Raw genomic sequence first — 19,797 nt, forward strand, 5'->3', positions numbered from 1 at the left:
GGCTGAGGCACTTAGACTGGAATATGCAGGGCTACTTGTGATTGGCTAGAAGCTATACACACCCTCTCCAGGCCCCCTGCAGGCTCTGTATGACTCTCACACTCTGCTTATGTGAGCCTATCACAAGCTGATTAGTTTGTTTGTAAACACTGCCTAGAACTGTTAATTACAAGCCAGGATTGCACCAGAGAGTGGCAGAAACAGCACAGAGGGGCCCAAAAGAACATTATGAATAGAATGGTATGCTTTTTGTTGTAAGAATTTTAGAGTACAGATTATCTTTAATGGCAATAAATGATATAATTAGAGGGATAGTTTTATTGGATGCATCCATATTTACCTTGACGATGGAAGCAAGCTTTGGATGGCCGTGATGAAGATGAGGACCATGAACGCACACACCAAGTTCGACTTAAAGACTTCATCCCTCATTTGTGAATACTGGAAAAACATATGAGAATACAAAACATACAATTACTCATAAAATTACCTGCCAGTAAAAAAAACCTCTCTCGCATAATTGTATGAAGCTTTTATGTTGACTTAATAGAGACATATGCAAGTCGGAGGTAATTCAATTAATTTGCATAAAACTAACAAAAAAGTTTGCAGCAACTGGTAATAATTGCCTACAACTGACCATTTCTATCTGATCGCATCAGAGACTTGTACTGGTTGTGATCAGCATCACATAAATCTATATCATAACACAATACAGTATTACAAAAGATAAAATAAACATGTGCATAATTTACACAAGGATTTACTAACACAGAACATGTACTAAGGGTAAGTTTATGTCAAAACAACACAAAAAGTCCCAAACCATCACAATACGGTATATGTTGCAATGTAATTATGCAATGCAGGGCTAGCTTCACATTAAAGGAAAACTGAAGTGAGGGTTGGAACCCCCTGAAGCGATTTTATGAGCGTTTAGGGAGCGATTCAAACCACTAGCGATTTCCCTAAACGCTCAGCTAATGTTAATGGATGTCCAAATTCCATTGGAGCGATTGCGATTACCAAATCGCTAAACGCAGGAGATGCAGCATTTTTAGCTTTAGCGATTAGCGTTTTTGCAATGTAAAGTATATAAACGCTGGCATAATCGCTCGTCAAGACCTACACAGAGCGATTTTTCTAGCGTTTTGAAGTTACTGCACACTGTAACAAAATGTTTAATTAATTAAAAGGACCAATCAGAATGAAAAACGCTAATCGCTACACAACCGCTGGCAAATTAATGACACATCGCGCCCTAAAACGCTCATAAAATCGCTTACAAACCCCTCATAAAAAACACTAATGATTGCGATTAGCGATAGCGTTTTGTAGTGGGTTCCAGGCCTAAGAAGAATATGGAGGCTGGCATATTTATTTCCTTTTTAAACAATACCAGTTGCCTGGCAGCCCTGCTAATCTATTTGGCTGCAGTACTGTCTGAATAACACCAGAAGCAAGCATGCAGCTAATCTTGTCAGATCTGACAATAACATCAGAGACACCTGATATGCCACATACTTGTTCAGGGTCTGTGGCTAAAGTATTAGAAGCAGAGGATCAGCACAATAGCCAGGCAACTGGTATTGCTTAAATGGAAATAAACATGGCAGCCTCCATATCCCTCTCACTTTAGTTGTCTGTTAAGCACAGTAGGAATTTGTCTACAGGCATCTGATACTAAAATAGTCCCACTCCCAATCCTACTTACAACTAGGTTCTGTTCTTTTTTTCTTTTTCTCCCTGTAATGCTATGTTCCCAGTGACCGCTGCATTCCCTGTGACAGCAGCTACTATTCAAAATGATAGAAAGTTCTCGGTTTTTGTGAGAATGTGTTTCTTGCGGAAATCCATTATAATATTTGTAAAGATAAATAGCCCATATGCAATTAAAGTTTTCCCCTGAATTTTCTCCTAGGAGAATTCTTCACTTTAACCTCCCTGGCGGTAAGCCCGAGCTGAGTTCGGGCTATGCCGCGCAGGAGGATTTCTCCGGCTCTATTGGGGCGATTCGCCTCATTCAAAGTGCTGTGCGCGCAGCCAGCACTTTGCTAGCCGCGCGCACAGCTCGATCGCCGCCGCTCTGCGGCGACCGCCCGCACGCAGTGGCGAAAGAGCCCCCCCCCCGCCAGAGCCCTGCGCTGCCCGGACCAATGAGTTCCGGGCAGCGCTATGGGCTGGATCGGGTACGCCTGACGTCAGCTGACGTCCATGACGTCATTCCGATCGTCGCCATGGCGACAGGAGAAGCCAAACAGGGCAACACGGTATATACGCGCCCCCCCTGTTTGCTATTAGTGCCGGCGACGATTGCACTAGAGGGACACATGCGCCCTCTAGTGGTGTTTCATGTAGCTACCACTCTGGTAGCTTTACATGAAACAAAAAACAAAACAAAAAAAAAAAGGGATTTTTGCCCATTTGAAAAAAAAAATTAACCGCCAGGGAGGTTAAAATAACTTTAAAGAGTCCTTTTCAGCACTTTAAAAGAACCAAAAAGGTGGTGAAAAAGTACTGTCAAACTTATTCTGAGGCCCATAGGCAATTTTACTTTTTTCTTCTAGGTGATATTTTCACAACTAAAAATTGAACTTTATCACAATCAGTAGCTGATACCCCCTTTTACATGAGAAATCTATTCCTTTTCACAAACAGACCATCAGGGGGCGCTGTATCAGGGGGCGCTCCCACAAGAAACTCTGAGGACCGTGGTACTCCTGGCAGTTTCCTGTCTGTGAACCTTGTTGCATTGTGGGAAATAGCTGTTTACAGCTGTTTCCAACTGCCAAAAACCACGCAGCAGCTACATCACTTGCCAGCAGTAAAATGTTCACTGGAGTTCCTCTTTAAAATAAAATGCCTTTTAAACCACCAACTAGCAAACAAATACTCCAAATAATTTTTGCTGTAATTTTTCACCTACTTTTTGGTACTTTTTTAATTGCCAAGTGTTAAAAAGTTATTTTAAATTGAAGATGAAAAAGTATCTCCTAGGAGAAATCTCAGGAGAAAACGCAGGAGAAAATGTGAATTGCATATGGGCCTGAGTGTTTTCTTGCTTGCTGGGGGCTTAAAAAGCATTTTGGGCCCATATGCAATTTACTTTTTCTCCTGAGTTTTGAAAAAATACCAAAAAGTACTGTAGGTGAATAAATACTGACAAAATTATTCAGAGTAATTTCTTGTTTGTAAGTGGTTTGAAAGACATTTTATTGACAAGGTGAGAAAATACCATCTAGGAGAACACTGAGGAGAAAAAGTACATTTCACATGGGCCATTGAGTAACGTGAAAATGTGAATTTCGATGCCAACATGACTTTGGTGACATAGGCCTCAATTCACTAAGCTTATCTCCTGTCTTTAATAACTCTTCTAGAGTTGTTACCATGGTGATAAGGCATGTAGTATTCAGGAAACATATTACCTCAGGCAAACCTAAAGTTAACTCTTCTGTCTTTAAGTTAACTCTTTAATCCTTAAAATAACTCCAGAGTTAAAGACAGGCTGTTAATTAACTGCGTGTGAAAATAACTACAGGTGAGGTAAATTAACTACAGAGGAGGTAAATTAACTACAGAGGAGGTAACGTAAGGAATGAAGAGATAAGATAACTCTCTCACTGTGTGAGGTAAGTTTTCTCTTGCCTTATTATCTCCAGCATGATCTTAGTGAATTGAGGCCATATTGAGCTCATGGCCAAGCATCCAAATACATAACGACAAAAGAAGTAACAAAGGACCCCGAGAAGTAAAAATAAATGAAATCGCTACTTACTTGGGGATTTCTACAGCCCACCGTAGGTCGGGAGGTCCCCCGGCATCCTCCTGGCTCCTCTCCCGGTCCCGCTGCCGCATACAGCACCGGCGACACCCGGGCCGGGTGTCGGGTTGCAGCTTCCTTATCTCTGACGCTGCACGTCATCACGCCGGTCCGCTGTGCGTCATTACGCTTGATGACGCGCAGCGGCTGGCCTGATGACTCGCAGCGGGAGAGGAGCCAAGAGGACGCTGGGGGACCTCCAGACCTACGGTGGGCTGGAGAAATCCCCAGGTAAGTAGCGATTTCATTTATTTTTGCTCCTCGAGGTCCCTTTAAGTGATACCTTTAAAGACTAACTGTACAAGATTTCTTTGCAAGCTTTCGATACTTTTAGTTTCTTCTTCAGACATTATACAGAACTGGATCAGAACCATCCAGTTCTGTAATATGCCTGAAGAAAAACTTAAAGTTTTAAAAGCTTGCAAAGAAATCTTGTACAGTTAGTCTTTAAAGGTATCACTTAAACAACGTTTTGTTGTTATGTCTTCGGATTCTCTCCATGACTAATACTAAACCACACGCAACTGGCATGCCCAAGCAGTGTTGCTGTCAGAGCAAGAGAGCACATCGCTCTTATTTATTATTTTCATGTTGAAATGTATTTGTAAATGCTGTTTTGCACTATGCATATTGCACCCATGCACTAGGCACTTTTCTCCCCTGACAAAGGCTCCAATTAAGGGGACGAAACATGTTGGGTTGGTGGAGGAGTTCTTTCTTAAATGTAAAAAGCATTTTTCAGTAGAGAATACAGGTATCTGAGACTGGGACTTGAAGGTCTGCATTGGTTGCAGATATATTCGATCCCTGAATGTAATTGTATCCTGTCTCGATTTGTCCTTACATTTCTTCGTATAGAAATTAGTATTTTAATGATTGTATTAAAAGTTATGTCTTATATAACTCTCCTCATGGGGCTAATTTAGTGTTGAATCTATGAATCAGCAAGCAAGCATGACAGCCAGAAATGCGACATACATTTAAAAGTGCTGCTAGCTAAATTAAATTGTTCCCAATAGTAGTATTCCAGTAATTTCACAAATATGCTACGATTACGTTATCTTATCCTAACCTCACAATAACCCCCCCCCCCCCCTCCCCTGCAGATCAGCTACTCAGTAGTAGAACTGTGTTACAATATACATCATCAATACCCATCCTGACCAGCCTCTTTTGTAAAAGATGGTGGCTTACATCGGTTACTCTTGCTAACGTCACTCAACTTGCTCAATTATGCAAATGTTGGCCTTCCTCGCCCTGTTTCACAGTTTGCTATTGGCCAGCAAGGCCAGGTGACATAATTATAGGACAATTGGTGATGCACAGGAGGGGGGCCCTCGCCTCTCTTGATTCTTGAAGCTGTTTCATCCTCAGCTTCTGTATTTCCAGATGCAAAACATATGCTGATGCAACTGCTAATTGTTTGTATGTGATGTCCAGGGATTTACTCTCCAGACGCTCATTTGCAAAGCACTGATCTGCCTTTAAAGAATTACTGTAATCTGCAAAGGTACACTGAAAAACTCTACCAGCCAGAGTCTGGGAAGGGGGGGGGGGGGGGGGGGGAGGGGGGCGTGCTAGTACTTGTAGAGCAGCCAGGAGCCAGAGCCTGGTGGGGCATGCTGGTACTTGTAGTGTCATGACAGCCACAGCCTGTTGGGACATGCTGGTATTTGTAGTGCTATGGCAGCCAGAGCCTGGTGGGGCATGCTGGTACTTGTAGTGTCATGACAGCCAGAGCCTGGTGGGACATGCTGGTACTTGTAGTATCATGGCAGCCAGTGCCTGCTGGGACATGCTGGTACTTGTAGTGTCATGGCAGTCAGAGCCTGTTGGGACATGCTGGTACTTGTAGTGTCATGGCAGTCAGAGCCTGTTGGGACATGCTGGTATTTGTAGTGCTATGCAGCCAGAGCCTGGTGGGGCATGCTGGTACTTGTAGTGTCATGGCAGCCAGAGCCTGGTGGGACATGCTGGTATTTGTAGTGCTATGGCAGCCAGTGCCTGGAGGACATGCTGGAATGTGTAGTGCTATGCAGCCAGAGCCTGGTGGGGCATGCTGGTACTTGTAGTGTCATGGCAGTCAGAGCCTGTTGGGACATGCTGGTACTTGTAGTGCTATGGCAGCCAGTGCCTGGAGGACATGCTGGAATGTGTAGTGCCATAGCAGCCAGAGCATGGCCTGACATGCTGGTACTTGTAGTGCCATAGCAGCCAGAGCCTATTTAAACCGATTGTTTTGTAACAAGAAAAAAAGGGAAAGTGAATGATTTTATTGTTTTATGTGTGGCCAGGTTTGGAGTGACAGGCTGGTCATGTAAGCGCACAAATAACAATGCAAGCAAGTATAGCACAGCACAATACATCACAGGCAAGTGCAACATAATGACTTAAAGGAAAACTGAAGTGAGAGGGATATGGAGGCTGCCATATTTATTTCCTTTTAAGCAATACCAGTTGCCTGGCAGACCTGCTGATCTATTTGGTTGCAGACACTACTGCAGCCAAATACACCAGCAGGGCTGCCAGGCAACTGGTATTGTCTAAAAGGAAATAAATATGGCAGCGTACATATTCTTCTCACTTCAGTAGTCCTTTAAATCAAACCTGTGTCAAAATGTAGTTAAACTGAAATTTCAGGGTTGCTCCAAAATTGCTATAAACATGTTCTGGTGCTACAAAAATGTTTTTCCAATGCAATAGTAGTAAACATGACCTTTCTATTTTGGCATGCAGAAATCTATACATTTCACAAACTTACTGTAAGCTCGAGTTGCAAGACCTTTCTAGCATGCACTCTTTACTCAAACTTTTTTCAGACTCAGTTTTCAAAACACAGATCAGGAAAAATGGTTGCTTATCGCTGGAGCCTGGAAGGCTGCTGGCGAAAGGGGGGACATCTAGCTCCAGGTGGGACATCTGGCCCAGCAAGCCCTAACAGGATCCGGCTGCTTGATATCCCAAATGCGCCCCCCCCCCCCCCCCATGCAAAAGTGCCTGGGGGTTAGGTGGCTGGTCCTGAAAGGGTTAATGTTCTCACATGACAAGCTGCTGCTCAACACAATAGCACACTGGCTATCTGTGACAAACAAACTGTTCACCCTCAGCCACTCCATTCCTCCTCAGTCAGGACAGCAGTGCCACCTCCTTCCCTCTGCTGTGCAAGTCAAATGAAATGCTGCTGCTCTCCTGCCTCCACCCTCCTCACTCACTGTGAGACTCCTCACACAGCACAGCAAGCTGCTTTTCCCCAATGATGACCTCTTCACCTCTCCTCCTCCTACTCTGACTGCATGCTGTTAGTGTAAACACAGTACAAACATGCTGCTCCTGTAATCTCTGCACCTGATGCAACTGTTTCACCATGCTTCATGAGAGAACCGGCCCTGATTGTTTTTATAACTTAGTGATAATAATTCTAAATTGATATAGGATTATGCAAATGTTGCATGCATATTTAAACAGCTTGAAAATGGACCAATCAAATCCTGCCAAGGTGGAATTCGAGTGGTCCAATTTTAAGCTGCACAGATTTGCATACAGAATTTGCATAGTCCTGTATCAAATCTGAATCATTTTCATCTCACTTGCCATCCCTACCTATCATACTGACCTCCATTGTACTATAGATCATAAAATACCATTCGCCACTCTCAAAGCAAAGAACAGCCAAGCCACCATGGAAAGCCGTGGTTTGGCCTTGTTTAAGTCACTAATTTACCGCCGAATGCCACCACAATGAAAGTCTATGGGCCGCACTCCATTACTTTTTGCAAGGAGAAGTACTGTATTTTTTGGGCTATAAGACGATCCTGACCATAAGACGCACCTATGTTAAGAGGACAAAAACCAGAGGAAAATAATATATGCTAAACCTGGTGCATCCATGGTGAAGGGGCATCTTGTGGATTATGCTACTTTGTAACTCTTGCCCCCTTGTACCTTTTGGGCTTGATTGACTAACCGGCGCTAAGTGTTAGCGCCGGAGTGAAAAGCCACTTAATGCCCAAAATGTAGCTTTGCGCGCATTAACAGAAGTGCAAAGCTACATCGTGCACAGGACCACCAACATCGCGCGCAGTGTTGCTGGCCAGTAAAAGTGCGCGGGGTGCAACTTTTACAGGGCAGCGGGTGCGACGTTATAGTCGCACCGTGCACTGTTACAGGCCAGCCGCACTGCGCGCGATGTGGGTGGTCCTGTGGGCGCTAACCACCTAACGCTGTGGTTTGCTCTCACAAACTGTTAAGGCCTCCTAACCAGCTTAGCACCGGTTAGTGAATCAAGGCCCTTGTGTCTCCTTGTGTCCTCATCTGTCCCCCTTGTGTCCTCCTGTGTCCCCCTTGTATCCGCCTCTGTCGTCCTTGTGTCCTCTTCTTTGCCCCTTTGTGTCCTCCTCTATGCCCCTTTGTGTCCCCCTTGTGTCCTCCTCTATGCCCCTTTGTGTCCCCCTGTGTCCTATATTTGTCCTCCTATGTCCTCCTGTGCACAGTGCAGGGAGTGGCAAGGAAATGAACAGCGCTACTTAAAAACAAATAAGTGCTTCCTTCAAGAGAGTGCAAGCCCCACTTGTGGGGTAAAATACACACCTAGCATACACATGACCTGTCTACCACTGAAGGATGTTGGTTTCCTGTAACAGCTTGCATGCAACTTGTTAAGTACTCGTCCCTCCCACTGCGGAGAAGTCATCCTTGATGGGAGGGGACCTAACACTAACTAAATGCATATGCATAGCCTGGGTGCGCCACCAAGTAAAATTGAAAATTGCGCAAAAGGTGGATCAGCGCATCACCAGGCCGCCTCCGAATGGCCTCCAATCAGAGGTGCGCTGAGCCCCCACAGTGCAGGGAGTCTCCGACATTACAGCGTGTTGGAGGTTCGTATTGGCAGGCGTTCACAAGTCAGGAACTCCCTGCATTTGGACTAAAAGACGCAGTGACTTTTTTTCTTCACTTTTGGGGGAGAAAAAGTGAGAGCAGATCACTGGATCGCCATAAGAAAAAAATGAAAAACCATGTTGCGCCACTGTCCCGATTGATTGGGTTGTGTTTTCCGCTGTGACAGGGAACACAACACAATGGCCACTGTGAATGTGGACTCAACAGGAATGTGGACTTAAAGGGAATCTTAACTAAAAAAAAAACCATGAGTTTCACTTACCTGGGACATCTACCAGCCCCCTGCAGCCATCCTGTGCCCTCGTAGGCACTCATCATGGCTCCTCCGGTACCCCGCTGCAAGCTAGTTTCGTTTTTGCTGACTGGGAGTCTGCCGGTCGCTATGCGTACATTTTTACGCATTCCCGCAGGTGCAGAAAGCTATCGCGGACATTAACAAGTACATTTTTACGCGTTACGGGTGCAATGCGGCAAAAACAAAACTAGCTGGCAGCGGGGGACAGGAGGAGCCATGAGTGACTGCGAGGGCACAGGATGGCTGCAGGGGGCTGGTAGATGCCCCAGGTAAGTGAGACTCACGTTTTTTTTTTTTTTTTTTGAGTCAAGATTCCCTTTAACAGTTTTCAATTTTTTCATTATCTTATGGGCACCTCTAGTGACCTGTTTACTAATACTGAGTAACCCTTGGTGGGGAACTTTATTTTTAGTTTATTATTTATCTTAAGTCCTTTTTCTCACCAGTTTTTAATTTCACACCCAACGTGTCTTAAAGGACAACTGTAGTAAGAGGAATATGGAGGCTGCCATATTTATCTCCTTTTAAGAAATACCAGTTGCCTGGCTGTCCTGCTGACCCTCTGCCTCTAATACTTTCAGCCATAGACCCCAAAACAAGCAGATCAGGTGTTTCTGGCATTATTGTCAGATCTCACAAGACTAGCTTGTTTCTGGTGTTATTCAGACACTTCACGCCAAAATACATCAGAAGGGCTGTCAGGCAACTGGTATTGTTTAAAAAGGAAGTAAATATGGCAGCCTCCATATCCCTCTCACTACAGCTGTCCTTTAATATACTACGTTAGGTCGGGCTCCCGCTGTTTCTGTGATTCTTTCTCCCTAGAAGTCTAGGGCTGCATTTGTCGGTTTAGGAAAATAAGGTATTGGCGATCAAATACCGATCATGGGTGATAGAAATCTGATTAAAAAGTGGTGATCATATTTTTAATATTGCAGAATGAAAATTTTATTTCAGACCATCGGTCTTTATAAATAAACCCCAGTGTTTTCTTTTTTCGGTTTCCTACAAATGTACTATCTTGAACTTTTCTCACTATCAACAGATTCCTCCATTTTTAAATCCCCATGACTCATCTACAGGGTGATTCTCCAAGGTTTGGACAAATTTGTGGGAACCTTTTGTGTCGAACATCACGATTCATACATTCAGTAACAATATCTGGTCATATTAATTTGCCAGGCTTGGATAATTCAGATTGATTTAGCAATCTCCACTCTCGACTTTGGCTTTCTCAACAAAAATGCCATGTTGGCAACCAACCCAAATAACATTCTGTATATACTTGAGTATAAGCCTAATTGTTTGGGGAAAAAGGTGGCCCAAAAGTGGGGGGTTTTGGCTTAAACTCGAGTCACTACTCTTTGAGTAACCCCCACATTCCCCCCTCTATATGCACAGTGGTGCATCATCTGAGGGAGACAACACACTTGACATTTCCATGGGAGGTCCAAGCTAATCTCATCTCGAGTTGTAGCCTTGGAAAGCTTACAGGGACAGTGTCTACTGAGTGGTGAGAATCCTTGCATTTCTTTATCAAGTTTTAGATACATGACTATGTGGCTCTGCATTCCTTGCTTTATCTTTATGCCAGCTAAAACTTTGCAACAGGAGTTCTTTGCATGTCCATCTCCATTGTAGGCCTATGTTCTGGCTTATTATTATTGCAATTTATGCTGCTTTTCTAATATATGGTTGTTTCCGGCTATGTCTGTGAGTGGTGCTGTGGTTGTGGCTTTTGCCACCCCGGCTTATACTCGGGTCAAACATTTTTTCCAATTTGTTTTTTTTAAAGATAATAGTTGAGGGGTCGGATTATACTCGGGTTGGCTTATACTCCAGTATATATGGTTATGAAGACAGGAGTAGAGTTTAGATGCATGTAACCTTCTTTTGGTTCTAATGGTCTTGTTGACATTCACTACTTTAGAATTTGTCCTAATTTTGAGCAAAAGAAAAGCATCCTGACAAAATACCAACTTGGTATTGTCATTTAAAGGAGGCATTCCGATTGGTGGCTGGCTGCTCCCTTTTTGCTCTAGATTTCGTATTCGATATTTAGTTCTAGCTAGTAGGGAGAACCGGCCCAAGGTTGGTCCTTTTCTAGTTAAGTTTTGGCACAGATTATTCTCTACCACTAATTATTTTGGGAATAATTTTATTGTGACATTTTACCCAACACTAAACTCTAAACTTAGCTTATCAGCTGCCTTATCTTTAAGTAAGCCTAACAAAAAACCTTACAACTAATTTTCACTATATCCAATTTCTGAACACGCTACGCACATGTAAAAAAGTATCAAGTTATTTTTTTTTTTGAACAGCACACACTTTTGTCCGTAGACAGCTCTGGACAAAGCACATGTCGCATGCAAATGCAAACTTTGTCCGAAACACCACATCGCACCTGGACATAGTATAAAAAGAGCCCTTCATGGACAACTGTAGTGAGAGGGATATGGAGGCTGCCATATTTATTTCCTTATAAAGAATACCAGTTGCCTGACTGTCCTGCTGATCTCTTTGGCTGAAGTAGTATGTGAGTTACACACCTGAAAGCTTACGGCTAATCCAGTCAGACTTCAGTCAGCGCACCTGATCTGCTGCATGCTTGTTCCGGACCTGTGGCAAAAAATACTAGAGGCAGAGGATCAGCAGGACAGCCAGGCAATGTGTATTGTTTAAAAGAAAATACATATGCCAGTCTCCATATCACTCTCACTTCAGGTGTCCTTTAAAGTGGACAGGAAATCTGAAATAAAACTTTAAAGGGAACCTGTACTAAGTAAAATTATTTAAAATAAACACATGAGGTAACTTCAAATGAACATTACATAGTTACCTTGCCATTAGTTCCTCTCAGAAGCTCACCATTTTCTTCTGACAATAATCCCTTCCAGTTCTGACAATATTTTGTCAGAACTGAAATATATCAGTTGCTGTCAGTTATATATCGGTTGCTGTCAGTTACAGCTGAGAGGAGAACTGATGTGTCCATGTTTCCCGTATGGCTTAAGTGGGCGATATTACAGTTTAACTGTGTGCTGACCAGAAAGCTGTTACAGATTCATCGCCATTTTTAAAATGAAGGACAGAGAATTCCATTGATCACAGTGGACAAACAGGATGTGGGAGAGGAGAAAGAGATTGATGAGTAGACTACGTAGCAGGTAAGTATGACTTGTGTGTGTTTATTTTGACTTTTAATTTTCAGTTCAGGTTTTCTTTAACCTCCTGAGCGGTATGGACGAGCTCAGCTCGTCCATCACCGCCGGAGGCTGCCGCTCAGGCCCTGCTGGGCCGATTTGCTTCAAATAAAAAGCAGCACACGCAGCCGGCACTTTGCCAGCCGCGTGTGCTGCCTGATCGCCGCCGCTCTGCGGCGATCCGCCGCGAGCAGCGGCGAAAGAGGGTCCCCCCAGCCGCCCGAGCCCTGCGCAGCCGGACCAATCAGTTCCGGCCAGCGCTAAGGGCTGGATCGGAGGCGGCTGACGTCAGGACGTCGGCTGACGTCCATGACGTCACTCCGCTCATCGCCATGGCGACGAGGAAAGCCAAACAAAGAAGGCTGCTCATTGCGGCCTTCCTTGTTTGTTCTGGGCGCCGGAGGCGATCGGAAGAACGCCTCCGGAGCGCCCTCTAGTGGGCTTTCATGCAGCCAACTTTCAGTTGGCTGCATGAAATAGTTTTTTTTTAATTGAAAAAAAACCCTCCCGCAGCCTCCCTGGCGATCTCAATAGAATGCCGGGGAGGTTAAGGACAACTGAATTGAGAAGAATATAGAGGCTGCCAAATATATTTCCTTTGAAACAATACCAGTTGCCTGGCAGCCCAGCTGGTCTATTTGGCTGTAGTAGTGTCTGAATCACACCAGAAACAAGAATGCAGCTAATCTTGTCAGATCTGACAATAATGTCAGAAACACCTGATCTGCTGAATGCTTGTTCAGGGGCTGTAGCTAAAAGTATTACAGACAGGATCAACAGGCCAGCCAGGCAACTAAGGAAATAAATAAGGCAGCCTCCTCCTCTCGCAAGTCTCTAAAAAAAGTCTTTTTATTTCATAAATGTGTTTAATACTTTAGCCCTAACTAAACCGCCGCACTCCCGCAGCTGTAATCTATCTAAATCCCTGAAACCCTCCCTCCCTCTCTTTCCTCTGCAAAATCCATGACTTTCTTGGTTGTGGATTTTGCTGCCCTGTACGCTCCCGTGTGAGGCAGAGCTATGAGCTGCAGCCCTGCCTCACACGCATCTGTCAGCGGCAGATCTCCGCCTCTCCCCCGCCTTTCTCAGTGAAGGAAGACTGAGAGGGGCGGGGGAGAGGCGGAGATATGCCGCTGATAGACGCGTGTGAGGCAGGGCTGCAGCTCATAGCTCTGCCTCACACGGAAGCGCTCCCCATAGTGTGCCCCGGGGAGTTTGGGGGGATTTAGATATAGCGGTGGGGATGCAGCAGTTTAGTTAGGGATAAAATATTAAGTATATTTTTGAAATAAAAATACTTTTTTTTACTCTGAAGTCTCAAGGAGTAATCTGTTCGTATAAGCTTCTGTCTTACTCTCTTCCTAGTTTTTGCTTGCACTTCTGGGTGTGGCCGTATTGCCCATTCCCCCCATAAAGTCATCCTCTAGTAAATACAGCCAATTAAAGCATGTAGACCAGGGGACAGGAATCTTTTTGGCTGAGAGAGCCAAAAACGCTACATATTTTAAAATGTAATTCCGTGACAGCCATACAATATATTTTAAACTGAGACAGTAGGGCTCACATCCCTGTTGCCATGGAGATGAGTATACAGTTGATCTGCCGGGCAGTGAAAGTGTCAGACACGTCTTCAGCTTCTCTTGGGTTTCAGCAACATCAGCAATTTCCCCGAGAGCCAGACAGACTTGGGGGTTGATTCACTTTGTAGGACGAGATCCCCGCACTTTGGCCCAATAGGCTGCCTGTCAAGTGACAGGCAGCCTATTGGGCCAATCAAAGTGCGAGGATCTCGTCCCACAAAGTCACTGGACCTGACAGGGTCCAGAGTGGGACAATTGGAGCAGCTGTTCATTAGGGGGGAGTGTGAGTAAGTTAGTAGAGCATGTCACAGCAGTAGCATGCCTACTTTGAAAATGGTACTTGCGCCGCCACACTAAGCTGCGCTGCTTGAGAAGTGTAGCTTAGTGAATCAACTCCTACTGATTTGTCTGTGAGCCAGATGTAGCCATCAAAAGAGCCACATCTGGCTCCCGAGCCATAGATCCCCTACCCCTGATCTAGATGCTGATTCATTAATCAGCTACCAGCTAATTTGCTGAATTTCTTTCCCCTCTAGTCACATTGACAAACGTTTTACAGATCCCAACCTCACTGACTGCCAGGGCCGGCGCTTCCATAGAGACAAAGGGGGCAATTGCCCCAGGGCCCCAGAACCTGTAGGGGCCGCCAAGGTGTCTCCCCCCCAACTTAACTGTGTTTCCCTGGGACCCCACAATGGAACCAAAGACCTAACAGAGAGGCATCCCCCAGGTGAGATGCTACGCAAAGCCATTGTAGGGGCTCTGGGGAGTACAGTTAAGTACAGTGAAATTTGGCTGCAACAACATTTTGCTGCAACAAAGGGCCCTTAATGCAACTTTTTGGTCAGGGAAGGGGGGTGTCTTTCTGGTTTTACCAGGTTAATATTGCCCGGGGGCTTCATAGTTACTAAAACCGGTCCTTCTGACTGCTGGTAATAAGTTAGCAGTTTTTAGGCCTCAGTTTTCTTCTCCACTTCTGAGCAGGCATGGTCCTCCTCCTCCTCCCATCCATCCATCCATCCATCCATTTATATCATCAAGTAGGGAATTGCAGATTTTCAAAACAGCTTATATACCATAGCTGGGATTTGAACCCAGGACACAGTGTATAGTAGGTATCTGTCTTACCCTCTAGACCATGAACCACACTACATGCTAAAGCTGGCCTAGCATAAACCATACTACCATTATGATCAATTCAATAGAAACAATAGCATGATTAAGGATTTGTACTTTTTGAAAAGCATGCTTATATACCATAGCTGGGATTTGAACCCAGGACTCAGTGTGTAGTAGGTATCTGTCTTACCCTCTACACCATGAACCACACTACATGCTAAAGCTGGTCTAGCATAAACCATACTACCATTATGATCAATTCAATAGAAAAAGTAGCATGATTAAGGATTTGTACTTTTTGAAAAGCATGCTTATATACCATAGCATATCTATTGAATTGATCATAATGGTAGTATGTAAGCTTTAGCATGTAGAGGTGGGACAAGGTGGGACAAGGTCCTTCAGCACCCAAGGCTGAGACAGCAAAGTGCGCCCCCCCATCCCTCCCACCCCAGCCGTCACACACTGATTGCTATCACACTAAGAGGTGCCCCAGGGCCCCCAACCCCCCCAACACCTTAATCTCTACTTATCTGGCTTGCAGTCACTGCCATGTATCACCTTTTCTTATTTCTTTTTGCTTCAAACACAATTGGGAATGACAGCTGAATGAATTGTGAACCCCCTCCTACACTGCGCCCTGAGGCTGGAGCCTCTCCAGCCTCTGCCTCAGCCTGGCCCTGAGTGTGGTTGATGGTCTAGTGGGTAAGACAGATACCTACTACTATGTAGTGTGGTTCATGGTCTAGACTACTACACACTGAGTCCTGGGTTCAAATCCCAGCTATGGTATATAAGCATGCTTTTCAAAAAGTACAAATCCTTAATCATGCTACTTTTTCTATTGAATTGATCATAATGGTAGTATGGTTTATGCTAGACCAGCTTTAGCATGTAGTGTGGTTCATGGTCTAGAGGGTAAGACAGATACCTACTACACACTGAGTCCTGGGTTCAAATCCCAGCTATGGTATATAAGCATGCTTCTCAAAAAGTACAAATCCTTAATCATGCTACTTTTTCTATTGAATTGATCATAATGGTAGTATGGTTTATACTAGACCAGCTTTAGCATGTAGTGTGGTTCATGGTCTAGAGGGTAAGACAGATACCTACTACACACTGTGTCCTGGGTTCAAATCCCAGCTATGGTATATAAGCTGTTTTGAAAATCTGCAATTCCCTACTTGATGATATAAGAGGATGGATGGATGGAGATGGAAGAGGATGGAGAGAGAGTTTTTGGGTGTCATTCCTACTTCTGAGTGATGGAAATACAGGAATGTTTTACCACAATGTCAACCTCCTGAAGAAGTGAAGTTCCGCTCAATGGTCGACAAGAATATTAGCATTTATTTAAACAGTGAAAAAAACACAGTTTAAATAAAGGCTTATATTCTTGAGAACCTTTGAGCGGAACTTCACTTCTTCAAATGTCTACTGTCTGGGGTTTGAGTTACCCGATTCCAGCTCTGTTTCTATCAAGTGGAAGGTAGAGCGGACTTCACTTTGAACTTTACAATGTCAACCTCCACTGCGTAACATGGAAAGGTGTTGCCTTATTTGAAGGCTTATTGCTCCTCCCACAAGCAACTGTACCCTATGGGTGGTGGAAATATAGGCATGTGCCCCCCCCATGGTGTCATCATGCAACCTATGAATGGCCAGAGTGTGGTCACATGTGTCGAAGGGCAGGGCTAATTCGATGGTGTGCTATTAAGTAACCGGAGGATAACAGAAAGACTGCCAGCTCATTCAGCTATTTCTGTTCTTGAGTTCATGTACACTTTAAACACTTCTTTATTACTGCTCCAAAATTAATTGACCACTAACCCTTATCATTTTATTGAGCCAAAATTCTCTTAAAACTGACCTGATACATTGTCCTGACACATTGTATTGGGCACAAATGTAGTTATGGGAAAGAGATAATGGTGAACGGTAGAATTCTACTATCTGAGTCTCTGATCTTTCCATGTGTGAGAACAGCTCTGAACACATGGGAATTCATTCTTTGGGGTGTTCCCTGGTAAGTGGACTCCTGGCACTGCTCCTGCTTATACTCTTAGGTAGCTATTGGCTGTTGACAACTCTATTTGTAGGATGCACAGCTCCTGACATGCTTTCCCCCTACTGCAATACATTATGGTTGACAGGATCTGGCTGCCATATTGTGAGATTTCACAACCCAATTGACTGGGTCCAGCTCTCTTACACTGTCTACCTATCAAAAATGAGCTGCACTATTTTGCAGTGGATGCCCAGCCTGGGCCCGTATGGGCAATACTTGTTTGCTCACCTTTGCCTAACACTGACTCCCTAATTTATGCATACCACTAAGTTTTTCTCACCCATTCCCCCCCTCTACTGTTTAATTTAAGTCCTAGTCATGCTAAAAGTGTCTAACCGTGTATGTCCACTCTCAAGCATAAAACTAAACAAACCTGTATAACCTTCTCTAGTCCTGCTGCTGCCTAAGCCTAATCACCCCTCTTATGCCTAACGTTAACCAACCCCTAATACTTAACCCTGATTAGCTCTCCTATTCTGCACCCTTATCTTAGCCATCCTCTCGAAGCCTAACCCTAAGCCTAACCCGAACAATCCTTGTAATGCCTAACCCTAACAACTTATCCTGTGCTTTCAGCTAATCATAAGAATACTTGTAATGCCTAACCCTAACAACTTCCCTTATGACTAACCCTAACCATCCTCCCAGTGCCTAAAACAAATCATTTTCCTATGAGTAACCTCAACCATTCCCAATGTCAAACAACAACTCTTGGAATTCCTACCAGTGTCTAGTTCTAACTACCACTCCTATGATTAACCCTAACTGTGCCCCATCCCTAACTATCCCTCCTATACCTAAAGCTAACCAAATTCCAATGCCTTACCCTGACTAAATACTCTATGTCTAGCCATTGCCTAGTAGGCCTGACCCTAACTATTTTACCTGCTGTCTGACCTCTCACCACGGCTTCTATATGTCCTATATCCCCTTCCCTATATTCTTAACTTTAAACAGTCCCCGAATGCGTACAATCTCACCACCCCACCATGGATAGCTCTATCCATACTCTCATGGCTAATTCCAACCCTCCACCGAATTGACAACCCAAACCATACCTCAACCACTAACTCTAACCCCCAAGAAAGAAAAAAATGCCATCAGACTATTCCTATGTAGTTAGATGTTTGAAAATTAGCTAAACCCTCTTATATTTGCCTAAACCAGCAGTCCCACACTGAAGCCAAGCAGAAGGAGAGCAGTGCTGAAAAAAATCACTTGCTGATATCAACTGAGCCGAGATGACCCTGAAGACTGTGTCATCTCAGAGCAGAAGTGTGGTTGGAGTTGGCACCATATGATTTGAGCTCTCCACTGATTTCAATAGCACATCCAAATTCTTCACCCCTTAACGAGCAATGTCATTGTTATAGGCTGAGCCTAAGGTAACTCCACCCCTTTGACCCCAACCTCCTGCTGGAACATAAATGTAACCACTTTATCCACAGAAAACGCAAACATGGTATAAACCTTCCCTACCCTCCTCCTTGACACAATAACATCTACAAAAAAAATGACACGTGCACGTTAAAAACCTCCACCAGCACAAGGACACATGAGACAACGAACATGGACAGAGTCTTCTGCAGAGCCCCCGCTACCTTGTGCTCCAGGCTGGAATCTTTAAACATCAGTGAGAAAGGCTTGATATGCTCTCTTCTCAACTTATCTCCACTCCGCAAGTCGATGGTGTGCTCTATTCGCTTGTTAATCTCCTCAGGCCCAGACTGGACATGCAATGCTTGTGCAAGATGATTTGGAAGCAGGTTTATTGAATTTCTCGTTAGAGCAGCCAGAGTCTAGGGGAAAGCACATGCAACAAAATAAAACCTGCTGGTCCCCGGGTTTAAAATGCAGTATAGAGAGATATATGTTTATATTCTATAGATAAAGGTTGCACTGCAAGTCAAAACAGCATTCCATGCAAATGTTAGAAAACAAACTCAATCAGAAAAGCATGATGGGGCTTATTTAAAAAGGACCGATCACTTCCGAAAGATCTCACCATTTGACGTTCTCTAATTCAAGTGTATTAGCCAAACAATAGCCAGAGGTACTACCTGCTTCCATCAGAATGGGTGGTGGACGGACCTTAGGTTGAGAGTTGGGCCTACGGTGGCCAAGGTAGGATGTTGGTCCCGCTTGCTATGTTTCTGGAAATTCCTGACCTCATTTTAATCTTCCTATTGTCAATCATGGCAGATCTGAAATCCGGGGTAATAGTCAGAGACCAGGGGCATAACTGTAGGAGGAGAAGCCCCTGCAACTACAGTGGGACCCAAAGTGGTGGGGAGGTGGAGGCAACTACTTACCCTCCCTCCAATACAGAGATGCATCCTCTCGATCCAATGTTGTTGTGGTCACAGGGGGATCATGATTACCACACCCTGGCTATGGAGATCACCAAGGGGAAAGAAGTGTTGGGGAGTCCCACCACACTTTTGCTGGGAGGGGGGGCTGCTTTGGGGGTTGGGGTGTCTCTTGATTTGTAGTTATGCCCTTGTCAGAGACACAAAGTTCATGTTTTGGGTAAAATGAAGGTATAGAACCTCTTGCAAGTTGTTTTTGCTCGTGTCTGTCGGGATGATTTTTTTCCACTTCTGTTCTGGCGGCAGTCCTCACTGGGGCAGAAAACAAGATAAAGTCTATCCAATGGAGGTAGAGGCACCAATAATGATCTAAGAGAGGTTCTGACTCTTCTCTGGGCTATCTAAAACTACATACATTTTTGTTTGTTTTTTTTAGTTGAAGTTGGACTGCGAAACACAGATAAAGGAGTTTTGTGTGGCTACAAAACACCTGAT

The 19,797-nt window shown here is 44.3% G+C and overlaps 1 protein-coding gene across 4 annotated transcripts in view; it reads right to left on the minus strand.

Moving 5' to 3' along the window:
* Nucleotides 1-19,797, minus strand: part of ADCY8 (adenylate cyclase 8) — a 383,431-nt gene that overhangs the window by 96,914 nt on the left and 266,720 nt on the right. For 3 of the 4 annotated variants that reach the window (XM_068238027.1, XM_068238031.1, XM_068238030.1), the window contains exons 8-9: nt 18,595-18,792; nt 341-441 (exon numbers count right to left, since the gene is read on the minus strand). In XM_068238027.1, coding sequence (XP_068094128.1) covers nt 341-441; nt 18,595-18,792 — 299 coding nt within the window. The remainder of the gene's footprint in view (nt 1-340; nt 442-18,594; nt 18,793-19,797) is intronic. The other variant, XM_068238028.1, reaches the window with a different exon arrangement.

Source organism: Hyperolius riggenbachi, chromosome 5 (genome assembly GCF_040937935.1).
Source record: "Hyperolius riggenbachi isolate aHypRig1 chromosome 5, aHypRig1.pri, whole genome shotgun sequence".
Lineage (NCBI taxonomy): Eukaryota > Metazoa > Chordata > Amphibia > Anura > Hyperoliidae > Hyperolius > Hyperolius riggenbachi.